The 16075-nt window shown below is 35.8% G+C and overlaps 2 protein-coding genes across 2 annotated transcripts in view; both read left to right on the top strand.

The window, feature by feature from the left end:
• Positions 1-2342, top strand: part of LOC134843851 (glutamate receptor ionotropic, NMDA 3A-like) — a gene marked incomplete at its 5' end in the record, with an annotated part of 38899 nt that extends 36557 nt beyond the window's left edge. Inside the window, 3 exon segments of the mRNA XM_063860158.1 lie at positions 159-244; positions 1156-1448; positions 1697-2342. Of these exon segments, the coding sequence (XP_063716228.1) occupies positions 159-244; positions 1156-1448; positions 1697-2235 (918 nt within the window). The 3' untranslated portion in view covers positions 2236-2342.
• A 6961-nt stretch (positions 2343-9303) lies between these two features.
• On the top strand, positions 9304-10811 carry LOC134844063 (uncharacterized). The gene has a single exon (XM_063860532.1). It carries the CDS (start codon positions 9469-9471, stop codon positions 10732-10734), a length of 1266 nt encoding a protein of 421 aa, XP_063716602.1. The 5' UTR covers positions 9304-9468; the 3' UTR covers positions 10735-10811.
• Positions 10812-16075: the final 5264 nt, after the last annotated feature.

Below are 16075 nucleotides of genomic sequence, written 5' to 3'. Positions count from 1 at the left end.
TTTCATTTTAATAACATGTAAAAAAGACATTAATTGAATGTAGGCGAAAGTAGAAAAAGCTTAGCATTGGACAAATCTTAGTTTTTTCTTTAATTAAAGTATCAGGAAAAACGAGACACCATTTTTTTCATGTTTGAAGTGAAGCAAATCATTTTTAGTTTCAACAGAATAAGTCTGCGGTGAAGTTAAAGGACGTGGACCACGTGTGTGGAGATGTGCACCTTATGCACGAGATGCAAATCAAGTGAGTCTCAAAACTTTCTTAGTTCTTTTTCATCGTGTTGCAAATTTTCTAAAACTGGAAAATAATAATAATAAAAACTTGACCTGGCACCGTTATCTCAACATTTAAATAGTTTCTTGGTCATCGCATCTATTTCACTATTTGAGATCGAGCTTGGAGAAAAAAAACAAATGGAAAGCAGATTGAAGCAAGCATAGTTTTCTCCAAACAAGTTTTTTAACGAGAATTTTCAACTTCGAAGACATATGATAAACAAGGATAGACGGTAACTGTGCAAGCAGCACAGAATGTTCCGACCACTGTCTTTAGAAAACTACGGTTTATAATGTTTTTTTTTTCAAATTAGTGCAGTTTTTTCTGCGTAGTGTGATAAGAGGATCTGACGTAAGAATATAGTTTTTGCATATTAGAATATTAAACAGTCATAGTAACAAAGGCAAAATGGACAAAAATTTTGAAGAAAAAATACTAGAAAAACTTAAAAAAATGAACAAAAAATTTTGAATTTTTTGAAGTATTTGGCTCCTGAAATGATGCTAAAAACTCCAAAAACTAGTAATACTGATTAAAAGTTCGCTATAAAGACTTAAATTAGGCATAATTCAGCTGTTGTAAGCCTGCTCGCTTGCTTTGTTCGCTAATCGAATTAGGACGAAAAATCAAAAATTTCAAACCGGTTTTTCTCAACACTGGGAACATTTTTTGGAAATTTTTAAATGTGGTTTGAATCACAATTCAAGGGGCTTTATTATGATATATCACTCAACCCAGTCCGATGAGTGGAAAACAAAAAAAAACTAAAACACCTCAATACAAAGTTGCTCCCCATTTTTCAAATGGTCGGAACAAAAGTTTGCAAAGATTTACTTGGATCATTTAATAAATCGCTAGTCATTGTGAAATCATTTCAGTCGTGACAACATGACATCCCCGAGTCCTTACGTGGACTTCGAAAAAGCCGCCAAGTTCACCCAGCAGCAGAGAACAGCTCCTCTGGGCGGCACGAACCCGACATTACGCAACAATCAGCCACTATTACATAATCACTCTTCTTCTCTCCATAGCAATACTCCTGCACTAGCCAGCAGTCATCGGACCACCGACTCCGATTGCCACGATAATACCCTGGATCACTATCAACAACAACAACAAGCACAACAACAACCGCAACAATATTCACCGCCTTATCCTCAATCTTCTCAAGGTACAGTTCGAATATTCTAGAATTTTCAAGCACTATAAGCATCTTTTTCTCAAAGCTACACCAGTAGGGCAGCACTTTCAATTCCGTCCTAAAGACGTCGTAGTTTACTGAACTCAAAAAATCCGAATAAAACTTGAATTTGGATATGTAGTAAATCAATCAGAACTTTCTAGATCAATTCAGTACTAAACTTTTTTTTATTCAAAGAATTTCTGTTTTGTGCTTCTAATTTGTTTTGATTTTTTCAGGCTTTCCGTATGCTGGAAACGGACCCCAGGCTATTCCTCTTAGCACACCCAAAATGCCGAACCATTCCAACTCACAGCAGCCCAAAATGGGTGCCCTTAATTACCCCTCTCAGCCCACCCACCGAGGCCTAATGTCACCCGTCCCAAATCAGCCCAGCTCTAGGGTGTCTTCCCCGACACACACCACCGAACAGAACCCGAGCACTTATGGGGCCCCTTCGTACACCGAACTCGGCGGAGGCAGTGGCCGAAGTATTGAGTCGCCTGTCAATCAAAATCAACTTATGAGTCACCTTTCAGAGGACCCGAGTAGCGTAGCGTCGAACAGTCCGACACATACGAACCAACCCGGAAATAGGTCGCAGCCGACTTCGATTCTGAAGAAACGAAACCCGAGTAACGCGACGCCAGCTTCGGCTCCGACGTCAAACAAGTCGTCTGAGGCACGGCGTCAATTTGAGGAGATCCAAAAAGAGTTCGGAGAAAAGTATGACAACGCAGTTCGCACCTCTCACGTAAACTTGATGGGACCGGGATAGAGCGCATTTGTTCAAGATGGAGCATTAAAATTATCGTCTATTCGTTCAATAACCTGTTTCTGTTGATATTAATAAATCAAAACCATTTATATGTTTTGCATTGTAGAGTTCAGTAATTCAAAATTTGGAATCTATTTTATGTTTTTTAATTGGAAAAGAATGCGTTTTTGATTTAGAGCAGACGCAGGAATTACATGTCTAGACGGAATTTCTCATTCAATGAAAAGATGCTCCATGACATCCCGATGCCTATTTTCCTGCATTTATAATGAAATCTTAAAAAATCTCACAAATTAAAGGGCAAAAATCTTTGTCCTCGAAAATTTTCAGTGCGTTCAGGGGGCTGATCTAGGATTTTCACGAGGAGGTAAGGGCGAATTCTTGAAAGAAAAAACGTTCGAAGAGTGTGTCAATTTTCGTAGTCGATCAAGTTGACTTTTTGAGCACACACAAAACTCTATAAATACCAAACTTTTCAACAATTTTTGCTCCGGACAGGGACGGATCTACGCTTTTCTCGAGGGGGGGGGGGGCAGTTTTTCAAAAAAAAGTTGACTTCTTTTAGGTGGACCAAACTGATTTTTGGAGCTCTTCCAAGTCACTATAAAGACCCCCGTTTTAACCAAATTTTCTGCGCCGTAGGGAAATTTTTGAAAAAAAAAACAGGCCAAAAAAGCGTTTTTAGGCACTTTAAGGAAAATTTTGACCAAAAAATTGCGCTTTGTGGCGCGCGCTCCCCCCTCCCCAAATTTAGAATATATTGGGGCCGAGAAGCCTCTAGAAAAATTTTAGGGTCCGTCAACCAAAAATGAATATCTCAAAATAGTACAAAGGGGGACCCTTTGGGTCGGCAGCGGGTCGAATGGATCTACTTAACAATCTGCCCCTGTATGGTACCTACTTAAGAATCTCCACCCCTATAAATAAATAGAGTATAAGAGCGCTGAGCTTTCTATTGAGAAGTTTAATTTTGCTGCATTCTGATTGGTCAAAAAATCGACCATTTTGATCTGCTTACTTTTTTCTTAAAAAGGGTGGAAATTTTAAGTAGATCCATTCGAAACCCTGAAGTGCATTTCACGTCTAAAAATTTTAAAGCACCTTTATTTTTCTGAATTGATTGTCAGCTCGTAAATAATTTGCAACCCGTTGTGAGTTTAATGGATATAATCTGATAATACTGGATTTTTTTAGCAGTATACAATCAATTTATCGGCTCTTTATCCCTCGGCCTCACATGCCGCTTTCTGTGTTCCATTTTTTACCTATATAGTAAAATTCTCATCAGAACAAAACTGCTCGTATATCAGGGCAAAACCCTGATTGTTACGACTGTCCCTTAATTCAATTCGAATAGTTTTTGGGAAAAGAAATTACTGAAAATCTATAAACTTTGAACAGTGTCAATGTGTAAAAGAGTCGCACGAAATTACTACGACCAATTAGCTAGCCTAAAATTCAAAAATTTTATTGATTTTTTGCAATTAGAACATATTCGAATAAAAAACATGGTTTTATTTTTGAAAAAATTATGTTTCAAATAGAAATATAGCAAATCTGGAAATAAAGAACACTTTTAAACTTAAGATTCGCAGACTTAATAGTTCGCGTTGTTTATTCGGTATGTTCCGAAAATGCTCAATTTTAATGAATCAACACTATCAATCGGCCTAAAAGAAAACACTTTCTTTGGTATATATTAAAGTAGCGAATCATTTACTATTGCTCAGAATCAAATTTTTATTTTTCTGACAATCCCTATCAACCAACCTGATTTTTTTAAATCGATTTATTGCAAATGGAACGAATCCGAATTAAAAATTTACTTTGTTTCTTTTTAAACAAAACTTGAATTTTGCAATCTGGTTGGCTGATTTTTTTCAAATTTTGCCTCAAATTGAAAAACAAGTAGTCATTTATTGCAAAATTTGAAAAAAAGATACAATCATGATCAGAACTTTTAATTTAACGAGTTAAATTCTGAGCCAACAAAAAACTCTGCTATTTTATCAAAACTCTGCTATAAATAAAGATATTGAGTCTTGTCACAATGTTTAATAAAAACAATTTAGATAAACCACATTGATATCGCAGTAAACTAAATTTGATAATGAATGGCCGATATGGAAAAAAAATGACTCAACTAACTTAAAAATAAAATTGAAACAAAATCATAAGTTACCTTAAATGAAAGTTGTAAGTTTAACCTTCTTTTGTTCTCAAGTGTATATCAACCTCATTGGTTTTTCTTTAGTTAAAAAACTGCAATTTGAATTTGAAAAAACTTTTCCCCAAGCTTAAAAGTATTTATTTCTAAAGCTTTGTTTCGAACCTTCTTTTTTCATTTTTGCCTACTTTTGCAGGTTATACAATTCTGAACTTGTAAAGTGAAAAAAAAACTCAAAGCTGTATACTTTTTGTTAAATAGTAAAACAATAACTTCTATCTGAGGTAGATTTCTAATGGCTTATGAAACAAAAATAGCTGGTTACTGTGCAAGTAGCACAGAATTCCCAACCAGTCTTAAAAAATTACAAAAAAAAATTTTTTTAATTGGTTTCGTTTTTTTCTGCATGTTGTTATGGAAAGATCTGAACAAAAGAATTAAACATAGAAATATTTGAAAGTCATACTAACAAAACTGAATTGGAAATTAGCAGAAAAATTTGAAGAAAAATAACTAGAAAAATGAAAAAAAAAGTCTTAAAAACATTTGAAAAATTTCGAAACTTTTTTCAAACGTTTTTGTCGAAATGTTTTGATTTTTCTAATTTTTGATTACCGAAATTGCGCTAAAAAATTCAAAAGCTACCTTTATTTGAGTTTAATAAGCTTTTGTAAGCCTACACGGTGACCAGCTATTAATCAGATTGAATTTAGACAAAAATTTAAACATTGCAAACCAGTTTCTCTCAACACGGAGAATTTTTTTTTCAAAATTTTTCAATTTAAATCGAGTTACGATTGAAAAAGCTTTTTTATGAAAAATCATTCGATCCATTCCAATGATTAATTGTGGTACTTGATTTTGCGTGGAAAACAAAAAAAACGAAAAAAATATACTGAAAGACACCCGAATACAAAGTTCCTCCCCATTTTCAATGGTCGGAACAACAATCTGTTGCAATTCAATTTTGGTCAAAAATTGCTACTTTCAACATGCGGAAAGAGTCAAATTCATATTTAAGTCAGAAAAACGGAAAAAAGTCTTAAATAATTTCTTTTTTTTTCAGTAGTTAAACTCAAAATTGATTTTTTTAACAAATTATCAATACTGTCTGTTTTTAAATGAAAAGTCCCTCATTTGATGGTATTATTTAAAAAAAAATTATTTGAAAGAAAACTTCACAAAAATATAGACGGCATCGAGACTAAATTTTTAATTAACCTCTTCATAACGGAAGAGCTTCGGCGTAATGACGTCGGCATAATAGGGCATTTCAAACTTTGAGTCGGCGTAATATGGCGCCGAGTTGATTGGCGCAAATTCGATGTTGTAAATCGTAACCCAGGAGGAGAACTTTTGCGGTAGAATGGCTGGTAGGAATAGCCGCGTTAATCCGATGCATGATGGAAATAATGATTGCTTGATGTTAACAATTCTCATTGTTTTTCTTCCCAAACGATAATTTAACTCATCGGCGCTGAATTAAGTTTCGGTGCGTTATTTTTCAATTTTATCACTCTTACATTAAAGTCAACTTTTTTACAGATCGTGGGTTTTTAGTCTATTTGAAAGTCAAAATTACTTGCGTTTTGCTGTCAATTTTGCCCACTCAAATTAACGAACAAAAAAAATCTTTCTAGTTTATTTTTTCTAAATTTTTGATTGTATTTTTTAAAATTTGATTTTACTCACATATTCACTCAACGTGATGAAAGAAGAGTATCCGCTGTTAGAAGAGAACTACAGACTACGCAAAGTGGAGAATGTGAGGATTGGGATTGAAGACGGGTATGTGAAGTTCCTCGTGTTCAAACTGCACACCCACAAGCCCCCCTTCGAGCAGAAGTTGATCATCAGGGGCACCACAAAATGCAAGGTCAGTCTTCACTATGCCGTGCAATCTTCGCATTTCTCTAACTAATTCCCCCTCTTTGGTAACGAACTGTCACCCTTTTAAAGAGTTAAGAACTGTCACCCTATTCAACCGTTAAGAATTTGAGATTTTTGTAACTTTTAGCAAACCTCCGCCCTTTTTGAAAAAAGCTGGTAAATAGTGCACGCGATTCCAATCTTCTGCCGCTTTTTTCTTTAAAAGCTCCACCCCCCCATTTTGAAAAGTTGAAAAGAATTTGCTGACTCACAGGCACATGTGGACGTGTTTGACCTCTATGAGCCGGAGATGACGGCTACTGGACTCTACTTCCAGTACACAGCTGGAGGATCCCTCATCATCAGCAGAGATCGCAAAGTCAGTATAAAACTTGTTTTCATTACTTGAATTTCAGTTTGGTTTCTTTTATGTGATAGAAAATTATGCAAAAAAAGCTGTTTAGGTTGTCGAGACATGTCCTAAAACTTCAAGAGCAAAAGATCAATCTGTTGATAAGAATGAGTTTTGAAGTTCATTTTGGCTATATCATCATTTCAGCTATTGTTTTTTTAAACTGAACAAAACTTTTTGTATCTTTTTCAATATGGAGATTGTTTTCAAAGCAGGAAATTTGATTAACTCGAATAATTGACTCCTGGACAAAAAGTTTTCCGATGTTCTGTCTGAGTTTCAGGGAATTGGACTTTTCACAGACTACAAAGAGCGTGGATATCCAAAAATCAAAAAAGACTTCGTCCTCGCAATGTTGGCTGACACTTTTCAAGATTACAGAATCGGGACCATCAATTCACAGCCAAGCGAGGTTGAATACGTTCGAAAATTCGAGAACGGCGAAAAAACGTCTGTTGCACCTGTGATGTCGTCATTGTTTCAAGACGAAGAGGAACCGGAAATTGCATTTGACAGGACTCACGAAGTCACGCAGTCCAAATTAGGAGACGACACTTATTACTACTATGGAACCTACATGTCCAAGACTCGACATTCGCCTCCTTCTGCAAAGTCTTCGTTCGGATCTAAAACGAGCGGAACTCCGCCCAAAGTATCAATAGACCAAGTCTCTTGGTCCTCCCAGACCGGGTATCGAGACTCGGATCCAAGATCAGGTTACCATGTGTCGGATCCAAGATTCAGACACCATGCAGAATCTGAAAGATGGGCTTCGATGGATCCCCGGGAAAGCAACAGATGGGCTTCGATGGACCGACGCACAGGAATTCCGACGCTCGATCGACATCAAAGATCTACTCTTGAGAGCCAACAATGGGATTCAATGCCTCGAAGTTACAGCAACAGCTCGAGTAGCGGAAGTGAGCGAGGTATCCCGATGACACGACAGTCATTGCAGGTCTCGTCACAACGTCATGTATCGCATCATCCGCCTCCACATCACACATCGCCGCATCATTCTATGATGTCACCGCAATCACGCACGCCGCAGCCAACAATCTCGCCAACACCTTCTCTGGGTCCCGAGAAGCCTAGAGGTCAAATGTCACCCACTATGCTGATGGTGAGTCGTGGAGCAGCCACGCCTTTTGATGACAAGAAGCACTCGCTCACTGCGCAGATGGAGGCATTTGAGAAAAAGGTCTGTTTTTATAATCATTGTTCCGATCATTGAAAATGAGGAGTAACTTTGGATTCGGGTGTGTTTCATTTTTTTCCACGTAAAATCAGGTACCACAAATAATCCTAATAGGTCTCGGAATAAGTCGAGTGATATGTCATATTAAAGCCCTTTTGACTGTGATTCGAATTTAAGAAAAAATTCTAAAATTTTCCTAGAGTCGAGAAAAACCAGTTTGAAATTTTTGAGTTTCAGTCTAGTTTTGAGCATGTAAAGCAATCGATTGACGTCGTTATCAGAAAATTTTAGGCTAAGAAAAATTAATTTTACTTTAACGAAAAGTATTTAGCGTTTCCGAGGCAAAAATTAATTTAGCGCTATCTTAGCACAATTTGTTTTGAAAAAAATTCTTAATTTATTGTGAAAACAATTTTGAAAAAAAAAATTGAGTTTCTCTTTTTCAATTTTTTTATTTAATCGTTTTCTGTGGATATATTATATCGATTATATCTATTTCACAAACTTTCCATACGTTTGTATAGTTTGTTTAAAAGCAAAGTTTTTTAATTTGATTATAATTGACTTTTTTTTCACTTTTATTAACATTGACAAAAAAACACAAATTTAGTCAATTTTTATCCAAGGAACTCCAGTGCAGGAAGAATGCAAACCGCACATTTGAGTTTCATAAAAAAAAAAAATGTTTTAAATGTAAAAATGCAATGAAATTTTCCACTTCAGTTTTCCAGATATGTTTTTGGCGAGTTAGAGCCTATTTTCGATGGTAAAAGTAGGAGTTTGATTTTTAACGATTGTTGAGTTGTTCACAGGTTGAAGCTAGGAGAGAGGAGATGAGACGAGAGATGGAGAAGCTGACCACGTTCGGGTCTGGCTCGGAGCCCTCGATCGCCCCCAGCATGGTCTCCTCCAACGAGGACAGTGACGTGTTCAGCGAGATGGGAGGGGGCAGATCCTCATTGGAAGGAGGGGGAGGGGGCAGTGACAAAGACATGGCCAAGATGTTCAACAAGAAGAAGAGACAATGAAGCGAAATCATGGGAGCAAAGACTTCCTGTTTCTGCTCTTTTCCAGTTCCCTATTTTTGATTTTTCTGCAATTAAAAATTCGATAGTGCATTTAGAGGTTTCTTAGATATTCTAAACTACTATAAAACATGTCTGCGTGAAAGATTGATCATATTCGAACAGCAGATTTTTTAAATCTAAGTTGCCATGTCATTTGTTAATCAGCTTTATTGCGAAGTTATACGAGGGGGTGGGCGGGCGTTAAAAGAACCCTTGCTACCTATGCCTATGTTTGGTAAATTATGTTTACGTTTTTAGCACGCAAAATATTTACGTATTTTTAACTTGAAAACATCATGCGTTTTCTTAAATAATCATCAGTGATATTATGTTGTTTTATTTACATACATTCATAATTTAATCTTTTTGCACGTGCTTTTTACAACAAAACGTTCCTTACGAAAACATACGTTTAGGCCGCTCTTTTTTCTAATTTTTCTGGTTATGCACATTGATACACAAAAACAAAATTGAGAATTAGTGCCAAAAAACTGAACAATTTGTCAAAAATTAATTACTCATGCCTCCAACCTTGCCACCTCTGCCTCTGGAACCGGAAGCCACTGAACCAGTTAGACGAAAGAAACGAAGGCCAAAACCAGCTGTCGAGGCCGGCGAAGACCAGAGCGATGTACGTGAACAAAATCGCGAGCAGCCGACGTTAGATAGCACAACCACATTAGAGGCAGACACGACAGTAAAACCGAGGCGCAAAAAACGAAAGTCGAAAGCAGAAACGATAGAAAGCAATGCCGAGGGCCTGGAAAACACTCAGGACGAGACACGAAACGATGAATCGGGTCTGGCGGAAACAAAAACAGCAGTGAAAAAGCGGCGAAGGAAATCAAAACCGACTTCGAGACTCAATGAGACGTTCGATTTCTCGGGGGAGCTACCCGAAGAGTTCGAAGGCTTGCAGGATGATTTCATTGAGCCCAATGCAAAACCAGTTGAAGCTGCCGAAACCGATCGGTCAAACGAACAGCTCGTGAAACCGAATACAAATAAGATGTCATCTAAACGAGTTTTTGTCGAAACGAGGTCTGGTTTCACCTCAAGCGGACTTCGTAAGACAATGGCGTTCGAAGATGTCGAAGAAAATGAAGCAGAAAATGATACATTTGAAGGCGCAACAGTCAAAGCTGCAGTTTGGACCCAAAAATTTTTCCACGGACTGGGAGTGTTTATGTACGGACTAACAGCGGGTTTGGGTGTTATGCAGGCTATTTTTGTAATGATTTTAATCGATCACAGTTACGAAGAGTTTGTCAAGATTTACGAGAACTTGGGGCTCCCGTTTTTGTGCTCATTTTACCTCCTCACAACGTTGTGTTTGGTGACAACCCTGGATAAATGGGACCTGGAAAAACCCAGGAGAGGTTATTTCAGCACTTTGGTCAGATGCAACGCTGGACTTTGGGCTTCGATAGCCTATTTTCTAGCCCTGGGACTGACATGTGTCATTTCGACATACGAGGACAAAATACAGCTCTCCAACAATTTTCCGAATCTGTGGTACGGAAACTACTCCCTGACATTCATCAAATCAGAAAACGGGGATACTTACGACAGAAACTTGACCGAAACTTCATCAGTGCATAATTTTACTGGTGACGAAAGTCTGGACGTTTTCAGCTATCTGGTCATCGGCAGAGCGTTGCTTCTGGTTCTAGGCTGGCTCTACGTTTCGATCCAACCTCAAACTGACGGGTTGGTTGAAAACTTAAAAGATATGGAACTGGGATATAAAGACGAACATACAAAGGGCGTCGCAATTATAAGTTGATGCCCTAAATGATTTATAAAAATTTTCTATTAATTTTTTTCTTATTTTCCAATTTCTAAATTTACATATGAATCATGTTTTTAGTCAGAGGAGCAAAAACAAAACAGCAAAACAATGGCTAGACATTCACTGGCTCATTGAAAAAAAAAGTTGATCGCAACTTTAACTTAGCTAACTATTGTTTCCATAGATCTAATGGAGATGACATAGCAGACGAAGGGTAACTTCCCAAATGGCATAATTACCAAATGGCATAAAAATGGAATTTTTTCCCAAATGGCATAAATTTCGGTTCTTTTCCAGTTCCCCCCTTCAAAATACCGAGTTTTATGTTTGATTTACGTGTTATTACGGCTAAATGCGTGATGTTACGCTGTAAAGTATGAAGAACAAATATGTTCACAGTTGTCGATTTGCTCACCATGCCAAATTTCATTGCATTATAACAACGTTAAATAAGCTTTTCAAAATTGAATTTGAAAGGGGGGAACTGGAAAAGAGCCTAAAATTCAAGTTTTCATTGTAATTTAAACGTTTTCTATCAATTTCTTATTCTAACATTTTGTCAGTAACAAAAGCATGCGAACAAAATTTGGAATTAATTGCTTCCAAACAAATTTACGCAACAAATTTGTCAAAAAAATTGACCACAAGAAGCTTATTAATAACCGCAAGTTTATGCTTCTTGCTTTTGATAAAAAATTCTACAACTTTTTCACGATAAAATGTCAATCAGCATTTGAATTGACATTTTGACTTATTTTCTCATATTACTCGCGGAAAAATTGGTCTCGATTTTTTCAATGCAACTGTTGTATGAAACTTATGCCATTTGGGAAATTTTTCATTTTTATGCCATTTGGGAATTATGCCATTTGAGACGTAATCCAGACGAGGAGTACAACGAAGATTTAATATTAAATTCTAGGCTTTTCCTTCTCTCCAACCTTTTTCTATTTCCTATTTTAACAGTTGTTTCACAAATCATTATGGCTAAGCTCGTGAAGTTACGAATCAATGTAATAAAAAGATGTGTTCGCTGTTGTTAGTTTGTTCACCGTGCAAAATTTCATGACATCGTGAAAACGTTAAAATAAATTTTCAAAATTGACACTTAAATGTGAAATGAAGAAAAGAACCAGACAAGGAATTGCACGAATCAATACACGGAACCTTGCAGTTGCATGTGCCGCAACAAAGCGTCGGAAAGTCATTCAATTTGACTGAGAAGAAAACAAAACAAAAATCTGCACCTCAGAAAACATGCAGTAGCTGGAAACCCAAAAACTCTGGTCAAAAAAAATCAAGATCATATAAAAGCATCACTCACAAATCGAACATCTTTGCCAACCACTCATATGAATATAAACTGAATAACAAAAATCGACCGAAGCCTGACAAAACTTCTTTCCACCAAGCAGGTGTTATCAACGGATAGATTCAAGACCACATCGGATAAACTAAAGACATTCAACATTTCATTTATTTCAATGGTTAAACCTTTTGACAGCAAAATATTTCACCTTCTTTAAATGTTTTTGCTTCAAATAACTCAGCCTCCGAATCCTTCTATTTTTGAATGGCCTTACTCAAAAAATTTTCGCTATTATTTTTTCGTGATCAAGCTGAGCTCTCATGCCATGATTTTCTTTCACCCTAACTTCAAGGGCACCGAAAAAAAAACAATTTCGATTCTCGCTCTGAGACGCCTATAACAGGCTAAATTTAATTTCACGGCACTCTCCAAAGTGATGTTTTTGTAACAAAAACTCTTCATTTGTAATTCTGTACGTGTGATGACTTCACTTGGAAACAATTTATCATTATATTATCCAAAAAACTCAAAGTTTGAGTTTAAGGAGCTTTATGCTCATCTTTAAAAAAGAATTACTGTCCCAGCAAAGTTTCCTAATAATTTTCATTTCTTAAAAACAAAAAAAATTAGATAATGAAAACAAAATTTGTAAAAGAATGAAAAAATACTGAATAAGAATTCCGAAAAAATCAAATAACACAAAAGAATTTGGAGAAGGGGGTACGCTCGCGTAATTTTTGTACTGCCATTTTGACGGTAGGCATTTCCTTTTCTCACAATTGAAGCTATCTTATTTAACAAAAACTTCAGAGGTATTAAAACAGTAGTATTTATTTTTTTTCCAGTTCGAAATATCTCTCTTGTGAGCTTGACCTTATATTTTGAGGACGGTTTCTTTTTTTGGAAAAAGTTGGCCCATTCCTGGAAAAGGTAGTCGCACAAGCTTTCATACTCTTGAAGCTAACACACTGCGGGTCTTTTGGGCAGTGTTTTTTTGCCGTTTTAGCATTTCTTGTTACAGCTGTATCAAGACGTAGGAAAGTGCCAGCAATTAAATTTTTGATACCAAACATAAAACTGATGGTTCAATTGAACGCTATAAGGCTCGTTAACTGGCTAAGTGTTTAACCAAGTTTATTGTCAAAAAGATAAAGATAATTTTTCACCTACAATTAATATGCCAGTTATTCGCTCATTACTCGCGATTGTAGCTCAATATAGTCTAAAATTGCGACAAATTGATGTAAAAAAAATGAATTCTACCTGAGATTAGGAATCTTCTTTAAAAAAACTTAGTGGTTTTGTGTCTGGCGAAAGCTCTGTATGCAAGCTAAATAATTGTACTTACATTTTAAAATAAACTAGTCGAGCTTGGAATCAGTTTTAGCAACTCTTTTATTGGAACTTAGTTACCTAAGAAGCTCTGTGAGCACCTGTTTGTTTTATCAACCCAGAAGAATGAGAATAAGTGCTGTTTACGTTAATGACAGGATAATTTTTGATGTTGTTGAGGAGAAGTTGTTCAAGAATGGTTTTCAGGTATGAGCGCTCATGTTAGTGACAGACATAAAACAGGTTCTCAAAACCAATAAAGATTAGAACTTTTATCTAAGCCGTGGAATCAGCAAAACTGCAAACCAGTTCAAGAACCACTGGCTGCCCCTAGAAAAGCAACTGATGAAAAGGATCTAGCTGATGTTTCCTTTTTTCAGAAGTTAGTGGGAGCGGTAGTGTCTTATCTGTAACAAATAGGCTGAAAATTGCTATTGTTTTTTCTTTGTCAAGCATGCAAAAGTCCAACAAAGCGAGATTTTAATGCAGCAAAAAGAACATTACGCTTTTTAAATTGCACGATTTACTACTAAATTTATTTAAGGCATGGTAGTGGCTTAGGTTTTTTTTGTGTGCTGTGATGCCGACTTGACCGGCGACATTAAGATAAGAAAGTCTGTTTCTGGTTTGTTAATTACCTTAAACGTACCATACTCACCTTCAACTCGACGAACAGCTAAAACCCGTTCAGTGTCATTACCTACATGTTAATCGGGTATATTGTTTTATCGTCGATGGCTCAGAAATTTTTGTTCATGAAACAGGTTTTTGAGAGAGTTAGCTATAAAAGTATTATCATTGTTTTGTTCAATGCCAACCAAGGAGCAATCACTGTGGCTCATGAGACAGCTTCGATATCCAGAACAAATTTGCCCTAGTAAGATGAAATTTAAAAAAATTTAGCTTACCAAAATAATGGTAACGGATATTTTATCAAAAGGATTTCCGTGTGTTCCTTTGGTGCAAATATGCAAGTTTATCTTTGAAAGCGTATTTTGAGGGGAAATGTTGAAATGCTTGGCTTTGATTGGTCAAACTCTAGAAGCAAAAAAATTGCCTACAAAAACTTAAAAAGTTGTACAGAACCAAAGAAACTGCTCGAAATTATTATATCGTAGTATATTCAAGAAGGAAGCGAAACAATCAAAACTGATTAATGCTTTGTAAATTTTAAATCACATCTCAATATCGCGGTTAAACATAAATTGTTGATTTTGACTTTACACACTTATATGGTAAATAAATGAGCAGAAGTTTGTCTTACTTTCAAGCGTCGAGACCTACTAGTATAGTAAAAAAATACATATGTAACAATGGCCCGAAAAGTAAATAACAATGGAAAAAATTAAACCCTAAAAAATTTGGCCAGCGTCAAGGTAGAGTCTTTTGTGTTTCTAACCGTCTCCAACAGAGTCAATTCAGTCTGTTTTTTTTTCTCAGGATCGGACCAATCAATCAGTTAAAGGGAATCGGCCGAACCATGCAAATGAACTTATTTGCATGAAGAACGTTTGAGGCTCATACTGCAAATAACGTCCTGAATCGTACGCTTCGTTTTAGTTAAAATTGAGCGGCATTCTGTCGAGTGGCACGAATGGGTTAAGATCAGAATCAAAAACGAAAATCAATCTCATGGAAACTATAAAAACAAAGTTAAAAACAGAAGCTCTGCATTTTAGGTAGAAGTCAGGACAAAGACACGAAAAGAGTTTAGAAGCAGAGAGCTGATACTGAATTTAATGTTTAAAAATAGAATATTTGTCCGTCTTATCATCAGTTTTTTGTGAACTGAACTGTGAGCTTAACATCATTATTCCAATCGGAAATTGGAATCTAAAAAAATGAAATAGACAACGCAGCAACATATTGACAGGAATTTAACAAATTAGTTGCATAGTAGATGTAATGTAATAATTTGATTCTTTTGTAATTTATGATTTTTGATCATTGTTTAAAAGTTAATTCAATTTTCAAACCTGAAGATTTACTAAACATTGGCTAAAAAGATTATTTACTTCACAATAATAACGTAGTTGATAAAAATGGTACACTACCTAAAATCGCTTTATGTAATAAGCTATAACGTTTGCGTTATAAAATTTTGATTGGACAAATGGGCAAAATAACATTTTTGGACATTTTTGGTATTTTGTCAGCGTTGTGTTTCTGCCGACAAGTTTTGAGATTTTTTGTCAAGAATTAATCTTCTGTTCAAGTTTTTAATTGCAAATGTTTCAGACCGAAAAAAAATACATTATTTTCTAATACATAAAACATTGTTTTTTTTCTCAAATCGAGTTAAACTTTTTTGAAACGTAACCCGTATTGAGTTTTCCTACGAACTTCAAGTTCTTCTATCTCCTTTGATCAAAAACGCTCATGGAGTTGGAAAAATCTTAAGAATTTGACTGGAATATGTGATGAAGGTCCTCAATTACTTGGGTTAATGTGATACTTTTGACCATTTGCCAAAAACATGGTTGCAACGCCTCAAACTGTCCTCAAATAGTTATAATTGACTTAATTGACATAAATTTTGAAGCTGCGTCACAACGTATAAATCAAGCTCAAGGCAAAAAAATGGCCATAAATAAGTGTAAATAAAAAATCAACAACATATTTTTTTGAAAATCATCATTTTTGATTGAATTTGACATACACTGACAAAAAGAAGTGCAAAGATAGAAAGGACCT

Source organism: Symsagittifera roscoffensis, chromosome 4 (assembly GCF_963678635.1).
Source record: "Symsagittifera roscoffensis chromosome 4, txSymRosc1.1, whole genome shotgun sequence".
NCBI lineage: Eukaryota > Metazoa > Xenacoelomorpha > Acoela > Convolutidae > Symsagittifera > Symsagittifera roscoffensis.
Note: the sequence above shows the minus strand (reverse complement) of the source record. Positions and strands in the feature narration are given on the sequence as shown.

Excerpts from the sequence above, each read along its gene's own strand:
- LOC134844063 (XM_063860532.1), top strand. The coding sequence starts at position 9,469 with ATGCCTCCAACCTTGCCACCTCTGCCTCTGGAACCGGAAGCCACTGAA.